At 39.3% G+C, this 21,810-nt stretch overlaps 1 protein-coding gene across 1 annotated transcript in view; it reads right to left on the reverse strand.

Annotated features, from left to right (window-relative positions):
- Window positions 1-2,709: 2,709 nt before the first annotated feature.
- Window positions 2,710-21,810, reverse strand: part of LOC124788049 (G patch domain-containing protein 1 homolog) — a 43,010-nt gene continuing 23,909 nt past the window's right edge. Inside the window, exons 6-8 of the mRNA XM_047255116.1 lie at window positions 16,467-16,740; window positions 12,154-12,400; window positions 2,710-4,026 (exon numbers count right to left, since the gene is read on the reverse strand). Coding sequence (XP_047111072.1) covers window positions 3,292-4,026; window positions 12,154-12,400; window positions 16,467-16,740 — 1,256 coding nt within the window. The 3' untranslated portion in view covers window positions 2,710-3,291. The remainder of the gene's footprint in view (window positions 4,027-12,153; window positions 12,401-16,466; window positions 16,741-21,810) is intronic.

Below are 21,810 nucleotides of genomic sequence, written 5' to 3' on the forward strand. Positions count from 1 at the left end.
TAAATGGCTATGGCCAATAATTCAGATGTTAAGTAGTAAGTCATAGGAATGTCTTATCATAAATCTAAATACACCAAGGTGATCACAACTGTAATGCGGATGCAATGCCACGTGAATGATAATAATTGTATGACACAAATCACAGAAGTTATGTCAGCACAATTATAAGAAATTTATCAGATAACTCTTCCAAAATTAATAATTAGTAAACACAATGAGAGAGAATTATAGTCAAGGTGTCAGACAACAGCTAAGGAAGTCAGCTATAGCCACTGATTGTCTCGCATCGCTTTATAATACATAGCCTAAATTATAGCAATTTTAATTACAGCCAATTCTGCAAATATGCGACACATCAATTTTTCGAAAAGTACACTCCTCATGAATGCAGAATGTTGTACCTATAACCCTGTCCTATTTTTTCACATGTCATACATATAGTTCTTAGTTTGCTATCTTACTTAATTAACTAAATATTCATTTGGGCATAAATAAAGATGCAAGTCATTCATAACTGGTGTAACCCATGCATTTTCTGAAAATACCATTGAAAAGAGCATAAAAAGATACTCCTTATTGAATGGGCCATGTAATAAGTGTTTAGTGTATGTGCACAGGATGTCCAATTTCATTGTTCATAAATGAACTAATAGGCTTCAGTTATTCTCTGAGGCTGGAAAATGACTGCCGAACAGAGGAGCTACTCTCATCATGTATTTATTGCATGTAAGTCACTACAGTGGATCATTTTGTGAAAGTTATTGAAGCCTTTGTAGTTTGGTTTGGTTATGAGGCGATAAAAGGTCACACGCAAATGCACTGAGGACACATTCTCCTGAGACAGCGGTATAGTAATGTGTGTTTGTGTGTGTGATTTGTGGTACTCAAGTGACTAGCACCAAAGCGGTCACTCGATACTTTAACTTTTGTGGTGCTTAGAGAATTGCTAGGAGTGTGAACTTAGAATCTGGCAGTAAGTTGGAAGTCTTTACCTTTTACAAGTGTCAGACTGAACAGCATGGAAATTTTGATTTAAAGAGCTACTACCTGTATGTATTTGTTAACAGTTTATGAGTAGTTGGTGGGCAATGAGACTTTATATTACAGGCATTTACAATGAATAGTTGATGGAGGGAATCTGCCAACACTTGAATCACATATACACAAGTTTTAATGTGGATATAATATTATCAGCCTGGGAGGTGTGATTGATGACCAAGCAACAACACAAGTCTGGTAGATACACAACTAAAACAATGTGGACTGTTACTGGCACAATCAAGTTTGCTCCAATATTTTGACTACCTGCCTGTGCCGCATTCCACCACCTGACTTGAGAAGAAACAATAATCTTCTTGGCAAATATAAGAAAATCTGCAACAACCAGCAGCTGTCAATTGATGAGGACATACCTGCTATCCGAATCAACAGACTCCACTTCAGAAATCTCCCACTCAGAACACATAGCACCTGGTGCACAATAACTTCAATCTGCATGAAACTTGGAGGTGAGATGGTATAAAAATACACCACCAGAGCTCCATGCAAACAGCAAACCATGGGAACTTGATCTGACTCACAGGACATGGAGTTCATTTAACAGGATCAAGAACCATGGGAGATGCAGTAACCTACCATACACATGGGGAAAGATTATCACTCAAGAGTGCACCAGTGGGTTTCCGAGACACGCTGTCACACAAATGGTGGAAGAGTGCCATTAAAAATTCATACCATGGAAACCCCTTGGATTTCTTGGGCCTTACAGCAGATGTGACAAATTATATAAATAATACATCTGTAAATTTTTTAATTACATACATATTGTGTTATATTGTATTTGTATTTCTCAAGCGATATATAGTTGCCATACAATTAATAGTAATGAATTTATTTGATACTATGTCTGCTTTCTTTTTGTGAGGTTACCATTCCACTTCTTGTTTTTTTTTTTTTTCACTGATGAATAAATAATCAGTTCATCAAAACTTAAATATCACTGTTGTCTACCATTATAAATCAGTTTTGCTTACATTTAATTTGCAAACTTCCCACATTTAGAATTTCAACTGTAAAATCACTAGTGTAACCTATTTATATTCAGCTAGCACAGCTGTGGGGCACAATGAGGTGGTGTGTGATCCACACCTATGACAGATAACAAGCCAGCAGTAGTAAGGATCATACATTTGCCCAATCTCCACAAGCTGGTAATCAATCCCTTTTGTTGGTTGAGAAGTTTAAGTGGAATGAACTGAACATTCTTGTATTTTGTTCAGAATGATGTAGATCACAAGTCAATACTTCCATTACTCTGTTTAGTAGCTGGAAGGTCATGTTTGTCCTCGTCCCCCACTATCTAAACACATTTTGGGCACAATATTCCGCAGGTTGAGAAGTCTCAATAATCAACAAACAGAGCAGTTCATATGCAAGGGGACATCCACATATGTCAATCTACTTTTCATCCCCACTGCACCACTTAAAAAAAAAATTTCACTATCAGGCACATGTGGGGACAGATGGGAACTAAATGTATACAAATGTAATCTGAAGACATGATAAGAATAGAGAGGATTCAGTTCCATATCAGTTGACCAGGTTGTTACAACACCTTTTATAACATGAGATCAACAGTATAAAAAGAGTTACAGCAATAAAATCTCAATGTGAGTTAAAATCACTTATGGCAGCAACTAATGGACCAAATTTTGAAATAGAAATGTGTATTTATTATTGACCTTGACACATTTGTTTGCATATTACTTCTTGCCACTAATACACGTCACAACTATCCACAGGACTATCATAAGGATTGCTGTTCATTATGTAATTGACACATTAAAAAAATGAAAATTTTATGTGCCGCATAACTGTTCTCTTACTCAAACATATGTGGTCAAACAGAGCCAAAAGATTATTTTAATTGACTTTTTTTAAAAATATTTTTCCAGATAGAAATTTTACTAATTTCAGGTGAGAGACCAGTAATACATTCCTTGAAACATACAAATTCTGCCTGCAGTATCTACACTATTACAATTTACAAATATAGTCTAGTACCACGACAGCACGTACACAAACTAATGACATTTGAAACAAGTAATCAACACGTGTCCCCCTACACACACACACACACACACACACACACACACACACACACACACACACACCAGTACCATGAAAGATGGAAATATTGAGCAACAGGAAATCATCATACGGTAATGATAGGCCGATATCAACACGACATTTACTTTACATATATGTACACATTTACTATTATACATTAAATTAATGTTTACTTTTCTTATGCTTTTTTGATTTATGTTTCTTATGTTTTGATGCTTTTTTATGTTCCTTCTTATGTTTCTCTCTGCGTGAAGTTTTATTTTTCTTCTCAACCCAAATGAAAGATGACAGTTCATCTGTCAGATTAGACTCTGATATTAGCTTTGTATTTTTAGTTACATGGGGAATAGGTGTACTTGGTAGAGAGGGTCCATACATTCCACTTTCCATGGCTGCACTGTTATCATCTACTTGTGCCTGTGCAGGTTTGCTACCTCCTGTGGTTGTTTTTGCTCCTGATATTGCATCAGCATTAACAGTGTCTTCAGAGGATCGTACTGGGTCAGAATCTGTTCTGCTTAGTCCAAGATTAAAATCACAAGATTTTCCCTGCATTCCTTCTTTAATTTGAGTATTAATTGCATCAAGGTCTAGATTGGAAAAAATCCCTCGAGGTGGTGATGTATTCCTCGAAATATTGAGTGCGCTTGCTGGTGTCTGCTTCAACGGTTCTGTTGCTGCAAAAGATGACCTTCCAAATGATGAAGTACCAGGTACTTCTTCAGCTGCTCTCGTGATGCCTGGCTCCAATTTAATGTGTTGAGTAATTGCAGACTGATTAGGTGACTTATTTGTATTAGTACGTTCATCTTCAGATGCTGATTCATCTTCACTACTGCTCAGGAACACAGCTTTGTACAGGTCCATTTTTGAGGGTGGATCAGCAAAGTCCATCACCTAAACAGCAAAGAAGAGAGTAAAGTATCTAAAAATTTGAGTGAGGCAATATCTGTTATTTACAATACTCTAAGCACTGCTTTCAAGTAAGCCTATGCTCAAGACAATTTTGGGATGACTAATCAGAATAAATAAATTAGCTTCAATTTATCTAGGAACTTAATCAGAACTACTACTCAATTTTGTCAGACATCAAACAACTGATGATAATGCAACTACAAGCATTAAACCATTTGTTTCAAAAATTTTCATGTTCCTCTGCCTCTCGATACTCTCCCTTCCCCCATCCCTCATCCCATAACAAATATATGGTTTTATGATTATGAACAATGGACAATATGTGTGCAGAACTGCATACTCTTTACACAGAGGGCTAACCATACATTTACTTTCTTTGTTTATGTAATTAGCTGATAATATCTTTTACAGTGCACTATATATGCAGAACAATGAATGAATGCTGAAGAAGATGTAAAAGATACAGTATATAAATAAACTAATAAAGCACATTGAACCAACAAATTGGATATGCCTATTAAGTGTCAAAAATAATTTTCAGTTTTCCCTATCTATTCCTATACATGAACAGTACATACTGAGAATTGTTCTCATATGTAATGTAACACACAGACATTGACAGCGGTCATGGTCTAACAAGATACCTACATTAAACAAATTAAATGTGTATGTGTACTTTATTTTACTAGAAAAACTTAAACTGTAAGAAACAGATTTGAATAAATCAGTAAGGACAATAGGACAAACAATTAACTACTTCAAAGTGTTACAATTCACTGCATCATCATTAGAAAAACAAATGGTGTGACAATACTTTAACAGAAAAACGAATGGTGAGAATTATTACAGAAGTGGTTGTTCTACAGCAAAAAATCACTGGGTCATAAGACACTGCTGAAAAAGGTAAAGCTGTCATCAATCTGAAGGCTGATTTGAACAACACAGTTGTTTTTTCTAGGTGAAGGTGGTATATCCTTACCTTCCTCCAACATCTGAACTCACTTATTCAACCAGTTATAGGCAGACCTATAGTTTAAGACAGTATCTGACTACAGTGCAACTCTGCATCTTTCACACTAAGAAACATTGTTAAACGTAAAAAAGTGATAATTTACAGATAGAAATTGTGTGATTGACTGCAGAGTGAACCAAAGATGTTTGGATATATAGCCTAGCACTTCACCACTAAGCCATCAAACCACCCTGTGGAAAGGTAAAAGTTACTACAGAAGAGAGCTAAGAGCAAGTGAACTGAAAAGGACATCATACAAACATGAGACAGAAAGTAGAAGGAATAAAGAAATTAAGTGAAAGAAAGACAAAAAAGTGACACATTCTTAATTGTTGTCCATTTGCAGCTATAGAACAGAAAAAGTCGGAATGTATTTAAAGGCCAATATGCTTTGAAGTGTCCAGCCAGGCTGATGACTTCATTTATTCGCCAGACATCTGAAACATACTATCTGTCCATCAGGGCAGGAAAATTTTAGATGTTATATGTGGTGTCCTACACTAATGACACCACGTTAGCCATTCTACATTCAGAGGTTGGCAGTAACACATGTGACAGCCCTGACAATTCGCAGCCGGCTCGTAGACATGCCCTCTGCTGCACATGTGGGTACGGCCACCAATGATCTTGCTTAAGAAGATGCCACACTGATGTCAGCCAGATGATCATGGAATTCACTTGGATCCTTTGCAGCAACCTTATTTCATTGCAACAGTTGGTGTTCTTCTGTCCAGACTTGCCTGCTAGCTTTTTCCCACTGCCCACCCTGAATGTGTTCCTCATGAAGAATTAACTGCTGTGGTAGGCAAGTAGTTTCAGGAACAGATTAATGTGGCAACTGCACATTACAAATTCTTTTGTTTACAGAGGCAACCTAATCAGACTCATAAGCAGTGAGTAGCAGACTTACAATGCCTTACATGCCTTCTAAATTTAAGTGTGAATGTAGACGTTATGACAGTTATGCCATGATTAGGAACACCATTGCTCAAAATGTGTCAAATCCTCACATACACAAACAGATTCTTAAATATCATTATCCTAGTTTGCAACAGGTTTTGGAATTAGTGGAGCATCAGGATTTGTTTTACAAAGTGGCAGTTGACATTGATTCCACTCCTATTTGTCATAAAGACTAGTAAAAAACAGGTTGTGCCATTAGCTCATGCAAAGTCTCAGCCAGAGCAGCAATGTAAACAGATTCAGTGTGCTAAGCAGCATACTAGCTCTGTTAATCTTGTTCTCTGTGTTTCGCAACGCACAAGCACCGGGTGTGCCCATGTCGTGATTGGTGGGGCAAGCACGCCATCACATTCAAGCTGTCTTTTTGCAAAAATGCAAGTCCAACACACACTTTGTGTGTTCTCCTAAGTCATAGCCAATGAATGTCAAAGCAATTTCTTCAAAGCCAAGTAGTAACACTAGAGTAACGAGATGCAAATCAAGTGCTGCAATGAAAAAGTCACACATTTCTTCTACTCAGGGTCAGGCAAATAAAATCTCTGACATTCTACAGACTGCCAAATCGCAAAATATACATGCCGTTTGATACTGGTGCATCAGTGACTTTGCTGAACTGAAGCACTTACGAACTGTCAGGCAACCATAAATTTCGTAAGTCACTGGCAACTCTTTCTGATTATAGTGGATATGACATTCTTGTATTAGGTATTTGCAGCCAACCTGTCACTTTTTGTAATGTTACCAAGACAGTAACTTTCACGGTTTTGTGCTCAAGTGACGGTGGAAACACTTTTTGTATGGATTCTTTTGATTTGTTAGGTTTGTGCATTCAGCACAATGTTTTCTTTGTGAAATATTTTGTGCCTACAGAAAGGGTAGATAAACTGTGTGACGAATTTAGTGTCTTTTCTGAGATTGCCTAGGCAAAGCTACTAATTTTGAGGGTCATATTACCATGAAAGACAATGCGTAACCACAGTTTTGCCGAGTATGACTCATCCCTCATGCTATCTGGGATTAGATGGCACAAGAACTCTTTATCTAGGCAGGACAATTGTGTGATTTCCCCTGTAGCAGGCAGTCAGTAGGCATCACCTTTCATGATAATTAAGGAAACTTCAGCTAGGTTACGATTATGTCCAGATTTCAAGGTGACAGTAAATCCACAGACAGTGACACCTATCCTTTGCCAAGGCCTGAAGAACTCATGGACAATCTTGGTGCATGTCACTTCTTTTCCAAGACTTATCTTCGTGATGCTTATTTGCGGCTTCCCTTGGATGAACAGTTTCAACAGGTTTTTGTAATCAGCACCCACATGGGTTCAGCATTATTTGACACAGCTGACTGCTACAGTTCATTCTTGTTCAAATTATTTGGATGACACAGTTGTTTCGGGTCATAATCCCGATTAACATCTTTCAAAACTCGGGAAATTGTTTCAAGTGTTCTCAGGTGCTGGGTTAAAGTGTAGTAGAGGCAAGTGACTCTTCTTCCAGAATGAGACTGAATTGTTAGAACATGTAATCAACAGGCAGCGTACCCACCGAATGTTAGTGAACTCCAAGCTGTGTAAGGTAAATTGACTTACTACATTCAGCGCATTCCAAACACTGCACAGATTGAAGCACCACTGCATCATCTTTGGTAAAAGACTGTTCTGTTTGAGTGGACCAAAGGGTGACAAGTTGCATTTGAGGAACTGAAAGATGTTTTAGTGATTGATTGTTGTCTGGAGCACCGTTCTCTCACACAAGAGTGGATTGTTTGACAGGCCAATTGCCTTTGCATCCAAACACCTCACAAAACAACAGTGCAACTATTTGCAGATTGAAAAGGAAACTCTTGCAACAATATATATGATGACCAAATTCTACTGATGCTTATATGGCAGAAAATTTTACTTGGAGATGGGTCATAAGCCTCTCACCTCGTTGTCCAGCATTTCCAACCAGTCCCTCTGTACACGGCACAAAACTGCAGTGTTGGTCTCAGCTCTTCTCAAATTATCAGTAAGAAATTGTTCACAGGTCAACTGCTACACATTCACACACAGACACTCTCTCTCACATCCCAGATGGTGCACATTCAGATTTGACACTTCTGAAGTGTCATGTTTCCACACTGATGTTCAGGACGATAAAACACTTGATGGTTTTCCCATCAACCACTGACAGATTGCTCACACAATGGCTGCAGACTCCAATCTCAAGATTTAGTTGCAGTACCTCCACATCAGTGGGCCACATTGAATTAAGCATACCAGGGATTTAATAATATGCCTTTATTTTGCTTCGTGGCACAATTTATGTCCAGCAGGGTGTTATCACACACAGACAATAATCAATTCTGAGTGGTGTGCCACATGCGCTTCAGAAGGGCATTCTTCACCTTCTCCATAAGCATCTCACTCGACACCACTGCACATCGGTTGGCATGGACACTCAAACTGAGCAACTGACTTCACAATGTCCAGTGTGTGTGGAACACCACGCTGCTCGGGGACTGATGACCTCAGATGTTAAGTCCCATAGTGCTCAGAGCCATTTGAGCCAGGCTGCTCCGTCACAGAAATGTTTTTATTGGGTCATGCCCAGTGCCCAATGGCAGTGTCTGCATATTGACATTGTGGGGCCTCTACTGGAATTCTCATTGGTTTATTGTGGTAGATTCTTTTAGCAAGTTTCCGTTTGTGGCGCCCATGCAATCCACCACAACAGCTACTGCTATCATAACTCTGACATCGATTTTTTGTAACGAAGGTTTACCAGAAGTGCTGGTTTTGGATAATGGACCCCAATCCACATCAACAGAATCCACCACTTCAACTACTAGCATCACAACTTTGATGTCAATTTTTTGCATTGAAAGTTTAACAGAAGTTCTCTTCAACAGAATTTCAGCAGTTTTATGACATCAACGGCACTGAACGTTTGACGACAGCACCATTACACCCTCAATCTAATGTTGAAGTGGGATGTTTCAAGTGTTAGTGCTCTTCCTCTCATCATACTGTTCCTAGCCACGCAACAACGAGTCAACAGTGGAACTTTGGCATGGATGTCGGGATAGTACACTACTGCATCCTCTGCAGTGGTCAGTCTGTCCTCCAGAGTGCTCTAAGTTTAATGTTAATGATGTCATCTTTTTCAGAGTTTTCGGAAGACACAGGCATTTGGAGTAAGGCATTATCAAGAAAGTCTTGAGCCATTCTTTATATTTATTACAGCATCCTGCTGGGCTGCAGAAGCACCATCAGGATCAGCTCCACTTGTGTGGGCTGCTTGATACTGCTGTTGGTTTTCAATTGCAGTTTCGGAGCCCAGGACGACCCTGTAGCCTCAGCCACCTTCACCTCCCTCGTGTCCTGCACTGCTGGCGCCAGACAGGGAGCCATCGATGCTGTGATGTCACCATCACCACAATGCCAGAAGCCCCATTCACAAGAGATGGGCCCCTTTACCCTGCAACCTTCCAGTGGCTCAAAGTGTACCCTCGAGTCACTGTTGCACCTTCATCAATAGAAGAAAATGTTCCATCCTTAGGTGTAGTTGGGCACCCTATGGCTGGTTTCGCAGCTGAAGTTTCCAGCCATTCGCAAGACAGATGTTGGGGTGCGGACAGGAGCTTGTCATCGGCTCGAGATTTGGCTTCTGTCTTCTCAGTGGCACGTGCTGTCATTTCCAGCAGTACCAATACAGCTTTTGTGGGGGAGCGGGGGAGAGGTGTCATAAACTATCAACACCACACCAGGCATTCTACATCATGAGTTTAGCAGTAACACATGTGACTGTCCTGCCAATCTACAGCCGGCTCATACACCCACTCTCGGCTGCATGCACAAGTAGCACCACAAGTGAGCTGACTTAAAAGGAGGCTGCACCGATGACGGCCAGTCTGACTGTGGAGCTCGCCTAGAGCCTTTGCAGCATTACTAACTTATGCAATTGTTTATGATGAATATACCTATGGGATAGACTAGTGTGGCATACAATTTGGACTTTCAGAAGAACATTACGTAAACGAAGTTACACATTATGTCTGCTTATAATTAGTTTGCTCTCTGTCTCTGCACACACTGATTCCTCGGCAACCACCCCCAGACCAACCCAACGCATATTTCTACTTTGCCTTCTCTTGCCCATTTTTCTATTCTTTTACTGCTCAGCTAGTTTTATTTCTTTTTTGTTCCTTTTATGACCCCTAATAATACTCTTTTTATTTCATTGTCAGTAATCACTGAAGATTGTGTTGGAGACTACTTTTACCAATTCTATTTCTTACTGTTTTCACCACATCTTTTGTTTTTTGCATCCAGCTCTTTCACACTCCCTACACTCAACATCTATAGCAACCTACTCTTACCACCTACTATAGTGCCCTTTCCTTCTTGGTTTTTCGTTAACCATGACATCAAACAATGCTGCACAGAGCTAAAGACACTGGTCTCACATCTGAGGAGACTAGGATTCAAATCCCTACCCGACCATCCAAATTTAGGATTTCCGTGGTTTCCTGAGATTGCTTAAGTCAAATGATGGGACAGTTTCTTTGGGGGAAAAAAAGCATAGCAAGTTTCCTTCCCTAATCGAAGCTTGTTTTGCACCTCTAAAGAAACCATCATCAAATCACATTTTCTTTCTTAACTTTTTCTATCACTATTGTTCTTCCCTCTTCATTATATTTTTTTTCATTTTCACTTATCCTTCTGGTACTAGCCTTATACCTTTGATATCTTGTTATTCTGCCATTATCTCTTGTTAATGTGATCATCTCCTGTCCTGTTACACGAGATAGCTTTCTTGAAAACCTCTATTAATCTGTTCCCCCATCTATTTATAACGTATTACATTCAACCCCACCAACATTGTACCTATTTCTCACTCTTAATGAACAATCTCAAGTAGCTGTTTTTGCTTCACTGTCTTTCTACATCTTTCATGGCCAGTTTATTTTAATTCTGAAATACTTAAGATTCCATCTGTACTTTTAGATAATTCTGTTGAGCCAGCCACGAATTTTGGCAACAATCAGTATGGCTTTCTTTCAATCATTTGATACTTGCACATTTAAAGCTTCACTATTTTTTCTACACACAAGGTCTTTCAAAACTGCTGCTCAGTTCAGTTGCAGTCACAGTTGGTCCTTAGTGTCCAGAGACGACAGTGGTCGTGTGTGTGTGGTGTGTGGTGTGTGGTGTGTGTGTGTGTGTGTGTGTGTGGTGTGTGTGTGTGTGTGTGTGTGTGTGTGTGTGTGTGTGTGTGTACAACATCTGCAACTCAATGCCTCTACTACGTGGTGAACAGCAATTTGTCCTTTTCATTTTGTTGTTAATTTTAAAAAACTGATAGTCTGGTCGTTTCTTTTATATTTCTTGTTTTTTTTTGCCCTTCCCATACATCTTGACTTGCAACTGACCCACCATCTTTAGCCTCTCCATTTTCAAACTTCATTTGCTACTTCGATTTCATTACTGGTTTTCCCATTTCATCTTGTGTTGTTATATCTTCCTGTATCTGTGTTTCTAAATAACTTTAACCATTCAATCAGTGTTACATTTTACTTTCTATATTTGTGCCATCACATCTGCCAGATGAAGAGATTTGTGGTTCCAAAAGTCTTGTGACTGTCTGTGTGTGTACTACTTAACTGTTTCCTACTCATAACTAAAGATTTATGGTGCACCCCTGGATAAGCAGCTAAGAATAAGGTTAATGAATTGTTTAAAGGGAGTATAATTTGTTTGTGAACATCTTACAGATGCGAAGAGCAGTTTTTATGCGTTTTTTGAAATTTGGGTCAGTGAGCAGCACAAGGTGTGTACTTGAAAGACAAAATAAGCAAGATGTAGGTTTAATGACTGGATGATGAAAGGCACACAAATTCGAGTGAAGGAAAAGAAACTAGCTATCATACTGCTTGAGAATAGAATGCATGATGGATATTGGAGAGAGCATCAGAAAATAAAAGGAGATTTCACATGTGAAAACTGATTGTGGTGCCAATGTTGGAGTTTACTGGCAACAATTACAAAGTACTCTATTCAAACAAACAGTCACAAGTGGCATAACACAGTTTATATATTAATATATTCACTTCCAATAGTCAGATAGCAATTATTGTTCATAGCTTACCTGATCATCATTTGTCTGGTCTGTCAGATCCTTATCTGCAACTGTTGATGACGTTGTAGATTGTGTTTGAGGAACAGTTTCTTTATTCTGAACAGGGGACACAGCTGAAGTTTTGGTAGTTTCAGCTTCATCAGTTACTTGAGCCTCAGTCAGTTTGATATTATGATTTGCTGCATCTAGGAAATCAAATACTGAGAATTTGCTCACTCCTTTCTTTCTCACTAGAGATGCAGATGGCTGGCTAATACTGTAACAGAGAAACGAAATAAAAAATACTGGAAAAACTGTCATATTTATTCAGTTACAAGTACATCACAGCCTGCATACACATGAGCTCAGTAACAAATATGGGCACTTGGATGTGTGTCTCCATGACACTTTTGCCCTTACTAAACGAACCAATGATGAAACAGGCTGCTCTTCATCTTGGGATCTTCTCTTTTTTTTTTCTCTATCAACCTTACATGGTAAGAGTCCCAGTATGAGCAGTAATATGCAGATATATGTAGATAAAGAGTTTTGTAAGCTACCTCCTCGAAAGGTGCATGACACTTTTTACAGATTCTTCCAATGAATCTCAGTATGACATCTGCCTTTCCTATAATTAGTATTGAGTTTTTGTTCCAGTTTTATAGTTCCACGTGCATACACTCAGATATTTAGTGGATGTGGCTGTTTCCAGTGACTGTGTAACAATAATGTCCATAAACAGTGACATATCTTTCCCTATTTATCCACAATGTGATAGACACTGCCAATACCTCCACCAAGTGTTGATACTTCACAAATTTTTGTGCATTTCACATCAATTTTATAGGACTGTAACTTCTATTCAAACAACAGAATCATCAGCAAACAGCTCAAGGGGTTTCCAATTTTATCCACTACATTTTTTTTATATATTTGGTGAACAATAATGGTTCTTTAACACTTCCCTGGAGTGGTTCCATATCAGTTCTCCCCAAGGCACCATAAATTATGTGGCGGAAGGTCCGTAGTGTACAATTACAGTTTATTCCATTCACAGATAATGTGATGCAACAGTAACTGACAACATTTTCCTAATTTTATCATCAATATCATTACAGGAGACATTTGTGAGAATAAATATTATTGTTTTTTAGTTCATTACCCAAATATACTCTCAGAATCTTATAAATACACACAATACACATTTCTTGCCTGAACCTCTTCTCACTGTTGATTGGTGGGCATTTAAGGGACATTCTCATGCGAACAAAACAAGTCTGTTGATAACATAGTGCTCCCCTCAGAATTTTTTCTAGACTTTCTTTCAACCCAAGAAATACAGAAGTCACATCCAAGACAAAATTTACATACTTCAAACTGCAGAAAGTTGGTAATACCGAAGTTCTAGTTCCATTTAAACTTTAAGTAACAATGGCAACTAAAGTAGTAGGATTCATATATTATTGTGCCTTGCTGCCATCCTAGAACTAATATGACACCAATGGAGCATCAAATGTTACAATAATATTATTCGTTTTAATGAAATGGAGTTTTTGATACACCAGTGCTGTGGAACTCTTGCTTCAGTGAGGGCTAAAACTGATTCTGAAAACAGTATACCGCAGTCAAGAGAAGGAGATATGCCACGATAAGGGACTCTGACTCACCAAAATGTTGCCATCCTTAAGCTAACTAGTAACACCACACAATGCACACAGTTCAATTATTTTAGTTTCTATTCATTCGAACTGGCTATGGTGCAACAACTTAGTGGTGATACCAAAGCCAATGATTTGAAATCATGGGTGAATTTTGTTGACGGATGACTTTTCATTTAGGTGGTTCAGTGAAGAAATAAAATGTTGATTGGTAGTCCTATCCAAAAGCACACTCAATGCATGTGCATTCCCTCCAAACATCACATTATTGGCTTCAGTGATGTAATATTTTTTGAGATCACAGTTTTGTACTTTTTTAAGAGGGTGGGAAGGCAGTCAAATTGACATCTGTGCACTACACAATGATATCACAGAACTTTCTTGCTGAAGAACTACATCTTTATGAAACTGATATTCAGAAATAAGTCTAATGGTTTCAGCAAAATGGGGTGGGCGCAAACAACTCCATGTCACCTAATAAGCTGAACCACAGCAAATGATCTCCACAGGAGGGGACTTTCTGTGGCCTGCAGATTCTCCTTATATCACAAGGGAAACTCCCAGTTGCACTCCACTCAGATTTAGTGGGAAGATGTCCCAATGGATAGCCCATCAAAAACTGAACACAGACCAAGCATGAAAACAGGAATAAGGTGTAATTAACTGTGAAAAAAAGAAGTGAAATATAAACCATGAATGGTACAAGCCCAAGATTTGCAACTTCAAGCGAGTTTAAATACTTAAGGTGTTGTGGTTCTGTGGTCACGGTGTTGCACTGCGAAGGAGGAGATCCATGTTCAAATCTCCCTTGCGCCCCATATCCCCCTCCCCCTCCTCCTCCTCCAAATTATGAACTGTCTGTCCAGTCATTGACATGTCTGTTCACTGTATTCAAATTTGTGTCTGTGTCGTGTGTAACAGCGAGTTGTAAGGAAGGGACCTAAAGACATAACTGAATCTTCTATGTGTTCTACACAGGTACCATATGATATGACTCTTTTGTTTTAAGGTTGGAATAACCTCCTCTGCTTACATTGGTTGACTTACTAAGTACAACTTTCTGCATTCTTTTCTATGGATGTAGCATTATGCATTGGTTATCTATACCACCAGCCCAAGAAGACCTCATTTTATTCAGCAGAATATTATGATTCACACATGTGCCATAAACAGGTCACAGTAAATATCAACTGGTGCTATCTTGTTATTCAATGCCTGTAAAATCTGGTGAGTAAATGTGTAAATAGCATTCTCAGTTGAGCAACTCTTGTGAAATACAAACTGTAATTTGCTGAAGATATTACAGTTGCTCAGGTGGGATACTATCCTAGAATACATGTCCTCCTCAAAAATTTTGGAGAATGATGTCAGTAGTGGAATGGGTCAGTAGTTATTGACATCTCTCCTAGCACCTTTCTTACGGAGGGGTTTAACTATGGCACACTTCAGTCTCTCTGGAAAAATGCCATGAGTCATTACAAATTTCAGAAAAGATGATGATTATTATATGGGAACAGACATTTAGTAATCTATTAGAAACACCATCAACTCCACATGAGCTTTTACTTTTGACAGAATATATAATTTTCTTAATTTCAGAAGAAGAAGTTGGTGAGACATCCATATGATTGAATTTTATGTAAGTTGCTTGTGGATGATGCTGTTGTATACAGAGAAGTAACAAGACCATTAATTGCACAATATCACAGGTACTGGGAGGAGTTTGTGTCCAGTGTTATTTATAGTATAATGACCACATAAAGACAGAAGCTACACTGAGATTCACAAGTGGCTCCTAAAGAAATGAAATGCACACACAAGAAAAGGAAGCTTACACAGGCCTATTTCACTCAGTAAGAACTTTGTAATCTCCCTTTTCTCGTGTGTGCATTTCATTTCTTTAGGAACCACTTGTGAATCTCAGTCTGGCTTCTGAAATTCTTACTATGTAAAATTAAGAGAGGCAACATATCATATCCAAAGAAGAGAAGATAGTTTCATTGTGGGTTCATTTGGTGAGCATGACAGCATCAAAAGTCCAGTAGCAGACACCGTAACAGAGGAACTGTGAATTACGAATATATTTACTGTTCACAGTAGAAGAATGTGTGCCCCAAGGAAAGTCATATAACATGTTTCATTCTCCCACCTACACCTCACTGCATAATTATGGTGATAAAATCAGAGAAATTCAAAACTAATACAGAATCTTACCACAGGAATATGTAATCTTTGTCACACACAGTACAGGGAATCTGAGATAGAGATGTAGATGATTCTTTAAAAATTGTCCTGAATAGTAAAAAATATCTTTGTATAAGTTATGCTCCCTGCTCCATTAAGGAATGTTGCACACTCGTTAAAACAGTGGATCTGTATTTATAAATATATGATTCCAAACCACCATTCAGCAAATCTGATTTATGTTCTATGGATTCCCCGAACCATTTCATGTGTATGTCAACTGAGCACAATGTAGCGAGACAGGTGTGTGTGTGTGTGTGTGTGTGTGTGTGTGTGTGTGTGTGTGCACACGCGCGCGCACATTCATTTTTTCCCACAAGCTTGAATTCTCAACCAGAACTTCCCATACTTTATTAATTTATCTACTAATCTTTTCAAAAACATAAGTAGGAAGCAAACTAACACAGCTAAATAACACAATCAGTGTAACACACTACTTACCCAGCCTGTGGCTCAGGAACATTGAAGCGCTTGCAGAGCAAACTCGTTGGTTTCCAGACAGAGCGCTCTCTGGTGAGCTTGCCAAACATCTTTGCCTTAGCAGCAGATACACATGCTGGGATTTCTTCTTGCAAAACATCAGCACCAGGAGCAGAGGCTGGGACAAATCGGTCATTCATGGCTGCCTCCAGTTTGGCCACACGCTCAAATTCTGCCACTTCTTGCTCCCGCTGCCACTCTGTCATATCCAGTGGCTGGCATTTTGCAAAATCAGCTGAAAATAAATCATATTCTATACCTATTTAAATGATCAAGAATGTTAAATCGGTGGAATTCAACAAAGATGTTCAAAGCTATGTTCAATTGTTTTTCCTGTTTAGTTTTGGACTAACTCACCACTCAAATAACATGACTATGTACCATAAGTCTGTACAGGGTGTACACAGGGTGGATTAGAGGATGGAAGGGTTCATCACCTTCATATTGAAGATGCCATGCCATTATTCTATTGGAATGAACTAAAAAAATTACAAGAAACCTAAATGGAGAAGAACAGAAAATATGGTTCTTCCAGGTTTAAATCCAATATCCTACCTGTACTTTTATTTAAATGATTAATTATTCACTACACTTTCAAAGTCAAGTCTTCATATTTACATACAGGCATGTGTCCACCAGCAACTAACTTCTGCAAGCACTTGCTGAGGTGTTTACATTACAGCAAAAGTTTACTCCTGAAAGTCCCTTCACCACATGTTAATTTCAGGAACTTGTTGCAAGTACTTGAAGAAGTTAAGTTAGTATTAAGAAAACAGTCTTAATCGCATTGACTGTTTTCTTAATACTAAGTTAATGTATATTAATCGCTGTCACTCCACAACCATGTTGTCCAAACTTCTACTTGAAGAAGTGTTTCCATTGCAGCAGCATCACGAGGCGGGCAAGTGGAAGTTTACCATGTCATGATTAAAGACAGAGTAGCCGCCACCATTACTGCATTATTATTATTATTATTATTATTATTATTATTATTATTATTATTGTTGTTGTTGTTGTTGTTGTTGTTGTTGTTATTATCGAAGAAAAATAGTTACTAAAAACCATATTAGGGAAAAACAAAATGTTTGGATGAAGAAATGGATATAGAGGCATACATATTTAAGTTATCAAGAATCACTACTGAATGAAATAAAATCAGGAGGCTTCACTCAGACTGAAAAGTTTCTGACAATGTTGTACGTTAGTTTCGAATCTCTCTCATGTATTGTTCAATAAAAGATTCAAAAACAGGATACAAAAATGCGGCAAGCTGTACCACCAAGAGATGACTTTTTAATTCCTCTTTGATTTTTGCAAACAGTATTTATTACTAATATAATATATTTACGTTTAGTCTAACCTTAAACAATCCAATAAAATTTAAAGACATCTCTATTGTCATTCTACTTCCTCACCTGGTGAAACTTGGTTGCGGTGGCTGATTATGTTTGTTTTGGGATTCTAACGCACTGACATATTCACACTAGTAGTCAACACGAAAAATTTCTATGAGTTTGAGAAAAACTTCCAGAAGATGGTAAGTTCTTGCAGCGAGATGCAAGAAACTTGTGGAAGCTACTTCTGCGAGTTGATAAATCTCGCGGACGCTGACTTGCTGGGAGTTTTTCCACATCAAACAATTTTCAGAAGTAGATTCTGCAAGCAATGTGCAGACATTTATTTGCTAGTGGACATGCACTTTAAGTAGTAAAAAATGACGGTGAAAGAAAAATTGAGCATAAAGAATCAACCAAAAAGAAACAACCTTTTCATATATTAGCGCAAATTACTAACAAATATCACTCTAAAAATAAATAAGGGAAATAAGAAATGTGATTGGTCTTACAATAGTAATTACAATGACATTACAATGAAATGAATACCCCTAGTTGCATACAGGTGTTGATATTAGTCAACGGGGGAAAGTTGAAAATGTGTGCCCCGACCGGGACTCGAACCTGGGAGCTCCTGCTTACATGGCAGACATTCTATCCATCTGAGTCACCGAGGACACAGAGGATAGTGCGACTGCAGAGACTTATCTCTGGCAAGCCTCCTGTGAGACCCACATTCCCAACTTATTGTCCCGCACTATATTCATAGTGTCCCTGCCCATTATACTCATTACTCGCGGCTTTTTGCCAATTCCTGTAAGAGTTTGGGCACTGTTTGTGTATCTGCACAGAAGAAGGTAGTCAAATGGCCAGTGAGCCTTAACTATATATGAAGACGGTAACTGTTCTTTCGGACATGTCCTGTATGCAGCTAGGGGTATTCATTTCGCTATAATTTCATTCTAACAAGCTGCTTGGTCTAAGGCTCACCAGCCATTTGACCATCTTCTTCTGTGCGGATTCACAAATAGTGCACAAATTCTTATGGGAATAGGCAAAATGAGTATAATGGGCAGGGGCACTATTAACATAGTGCGGGACAATAAGTTGGGAATGTGGGTCTCACGGGAGGCATGTCAGAGATAAGTCCCTGCAGTCACACTATACTCTGTGTCATCTGTGGTTCAGATGGATAGAGCATCTGCCATGTAAGCAGGAGATCCCGGGTTCGAGTCCCATTCGGGGCGCACATTTTCAACTGTCCCCGTTAACTTATATCAATGCCTGTATGCAGCTAGGGGTATTCATTTCATTCTAACGAGCTGAACGAGCTGCATGGTCACCGATGTTATCTGTTCTTTTGGATATGTCCGAAAGAACAGATACCATCTTATATAAAACTAGCATTTGTGATGCTGATATTTAAATACTGAAAAAGTGACACACAAACGTTGAAACTTTGTTCTGAGGTAATGAGAATATGATATCCACATAGACAAGGTATGTTTTTGAGTATTTTCATGTGCTTGAAAACATGTATTTCTTACAATTTTTGTAAGTTATGAGTGTTTATTTTGTAGTAAACCAGCATTTGTGACTTAGTCACTGTAAATAACGAACATATTGTGCCACATTGGTTTTCTCTTTAACACAGATGTATATTGTCTGCATTATCGTAAATTAATGCTAGTGTCAAATTTGTTAGTGAACTTAATCTTAATCTATCAGAGAAACAGGAAATTTTATGCAAATCTTTTCTTTTGTTATGATGTCCCATTTTGGCTGTTAATCATTTCAGACCTATGAATTAAAGGAGAATAAGCACACGTAGTTTAGAGTTATTTGTTTACAGCCCTGTAAAATACTGAAACAGCACAATGCACCTCCACTCTGTATGCTGTCCTCAGTCACGGGACAATTTAATTGCTGTTCGTAAGGAGCTAGAAATTACTCTATTGTCAGCCAATTGAAAGTTGCCGCAAATGGTGTGTTGGAAGGGCAACCAAGAGTCATGTACCAGAGATACAAGTTACCTCAAGTATTATCCTCTTCACTGGCTAATGTCTTTCCTACAGGAAGTACAGGATCTATCACTACTTGTCATTTGACTGTGAAAGGCATTAGTGGTGGGTTTAGGCATCCTGTACGGAGGAGACAGGAACCGAACCAGGGATATCTCAGAATGGTACTGTCTTCCACCGAGCCAGTGAGATTTACTTCACCTATTGGGAAACATGCTGCGTACCGTGTCAAGGGCAGTTTGAAGTTTGGAAGGTAGGAGACCAGGTACTGACAGAATTGAAGCTGTGGGGACGGGTCATGAGTCGTGCTCGGGTAGCTCAGATGGTAGAGCGCTTGCCTGCGAAAGGCAAAGGTCCTGAGTTAGAGTCTTGGTCCAGCACACAGTTTTAAACTGCCAGGAAGTTTCATCTCTTGGGTATCTGGGCCACATCATCTCAAGGCAGTATGCCCGACCCATGGAGAGTTTTCTCAGGGTCATTACAGACCTGTCTGCATCCCTTGTCATTGCATCAACTGCAGGCATTTTTTTTAAGGTAAAATTGCCTATTACCATTAGTTCACTATTGGGGTATCCACTATCATGCACATACTGCATCTCCTTCTACATAAAGGTGCTCCCTTTTTTTGGCTACCAGAATGCAACCAGGCCTTCACCACACTGAAAGTATGCCTCTGGTCAGAATCGTGTCTAGCTACCTTTGATCCCAACAAAAAACTTCATGTTTTTTTGTACGGCACAAAATTCAAACTAATTTCGGACCACCATTTTGTTATTTAGTGCATCTGCCCAAGTCACCGATAAGGCAGTTCACAAGTTGCTGGGTGGGCCTTGTTGCTCTCCAAACACAGCTACGACATACATTTTCACCCCACATCGCGCCTAAGGATGTCTTATGCTTCTTGCCCGTTGACTCAGACCCTGAGTTCAATCAGGAGGAGATTGTGTGTCTTCATTTGGATGTCTCCTCCCGCCAAGAAGTAGACAGTTTTCCGACCATTAGTGTCCGAATCGCCAAGGCAACAGTGGCCAACCCCATCCTCAGGCAAGTAGTCTGCCTTGTACAACAGAGTTGGACTTTCTGAACTCCACACTGCTCATCTCATCTGCATCGCAACTGCTTTGTCTTCCACCATCATCTCCCACTCTTAGATGGAATCCTGCTCATCTCCACGGACGATGCAGCTCTCCGAGTGGTCATTCCCAGGAATTTGCAGTGAGAGGTTTTACAGATGTTAAATGAGAAGCACTAGCGTGTTTCCTGCACCAAAGCCTTGGCTGACAGTCATGTTTACTGGCCCAGCAGTGACCGAGAGCTGGAACACTTAGCTGCTGCATATCTCCACTGTGCTAGTCAACAGGCAGCTCTCAGGTCATTATTCTCTCTGTGGCCTGTAGTGAATAGATATGGCTGATTGTCACTGGCATGTTTTCCATGGTCTGGTGACCCCCGGCCACTACCGAGGTCCTATTCAAGCTCTTTCCAAGATTTTTTCTGTTGGAGTCTTCCAGCCATGCTCATTTCTGACAATGGACACCAGTTCCTGTCTCAGGTGTTTCATGATTTCTGTGTGTGGTCAAGCATTTGTGGGGCATGTGGTTCACACCTTCAAGACCCAGATGAAAAAATGCCTGCAAGACTTCACTGCCAAAGAGGCGTTAAATTTTTTCTGACGGCCTACTGGGTGACTCCTATTTGTTCCCATAGCCCTACACAGCTTAACCATGGGCACCAGGCAAGGACGCTGCTCCGTCTCCTGCATCCTATATCTCGCCCACCGTCGCTCTCCAGCATATCAGGATTTAGATTGAGGATGGTAGTCTTGGCATGTGGTTTTCGTTGGTGCCCCTGCTAGCTACCAGCAATCATCGTATGCTGGAACGGCCACTGCATACACCCTATGGACAGGGAAGAGTGAGGTCAAGTGCCATCAAAATCAGCTCTGCATCC

The sequence above is a fragment of the Schistocerca piceifrons genome, chromosome 3, assembly GCF_021461385.2.
Source record: "Schistocerca piceifrons isolate TAMUIC-IGC-003096 chromosome 3, iqSchPice1.1, whole genome shotgun sequence".
NCBI classification, from domain to species: domain Eukaryota; kingdom Metazoa; phylum Arthropoda; class Insecta; order Orthoptera; family Acrididae; genus Schistocerca; species Schistocerca piceifrons.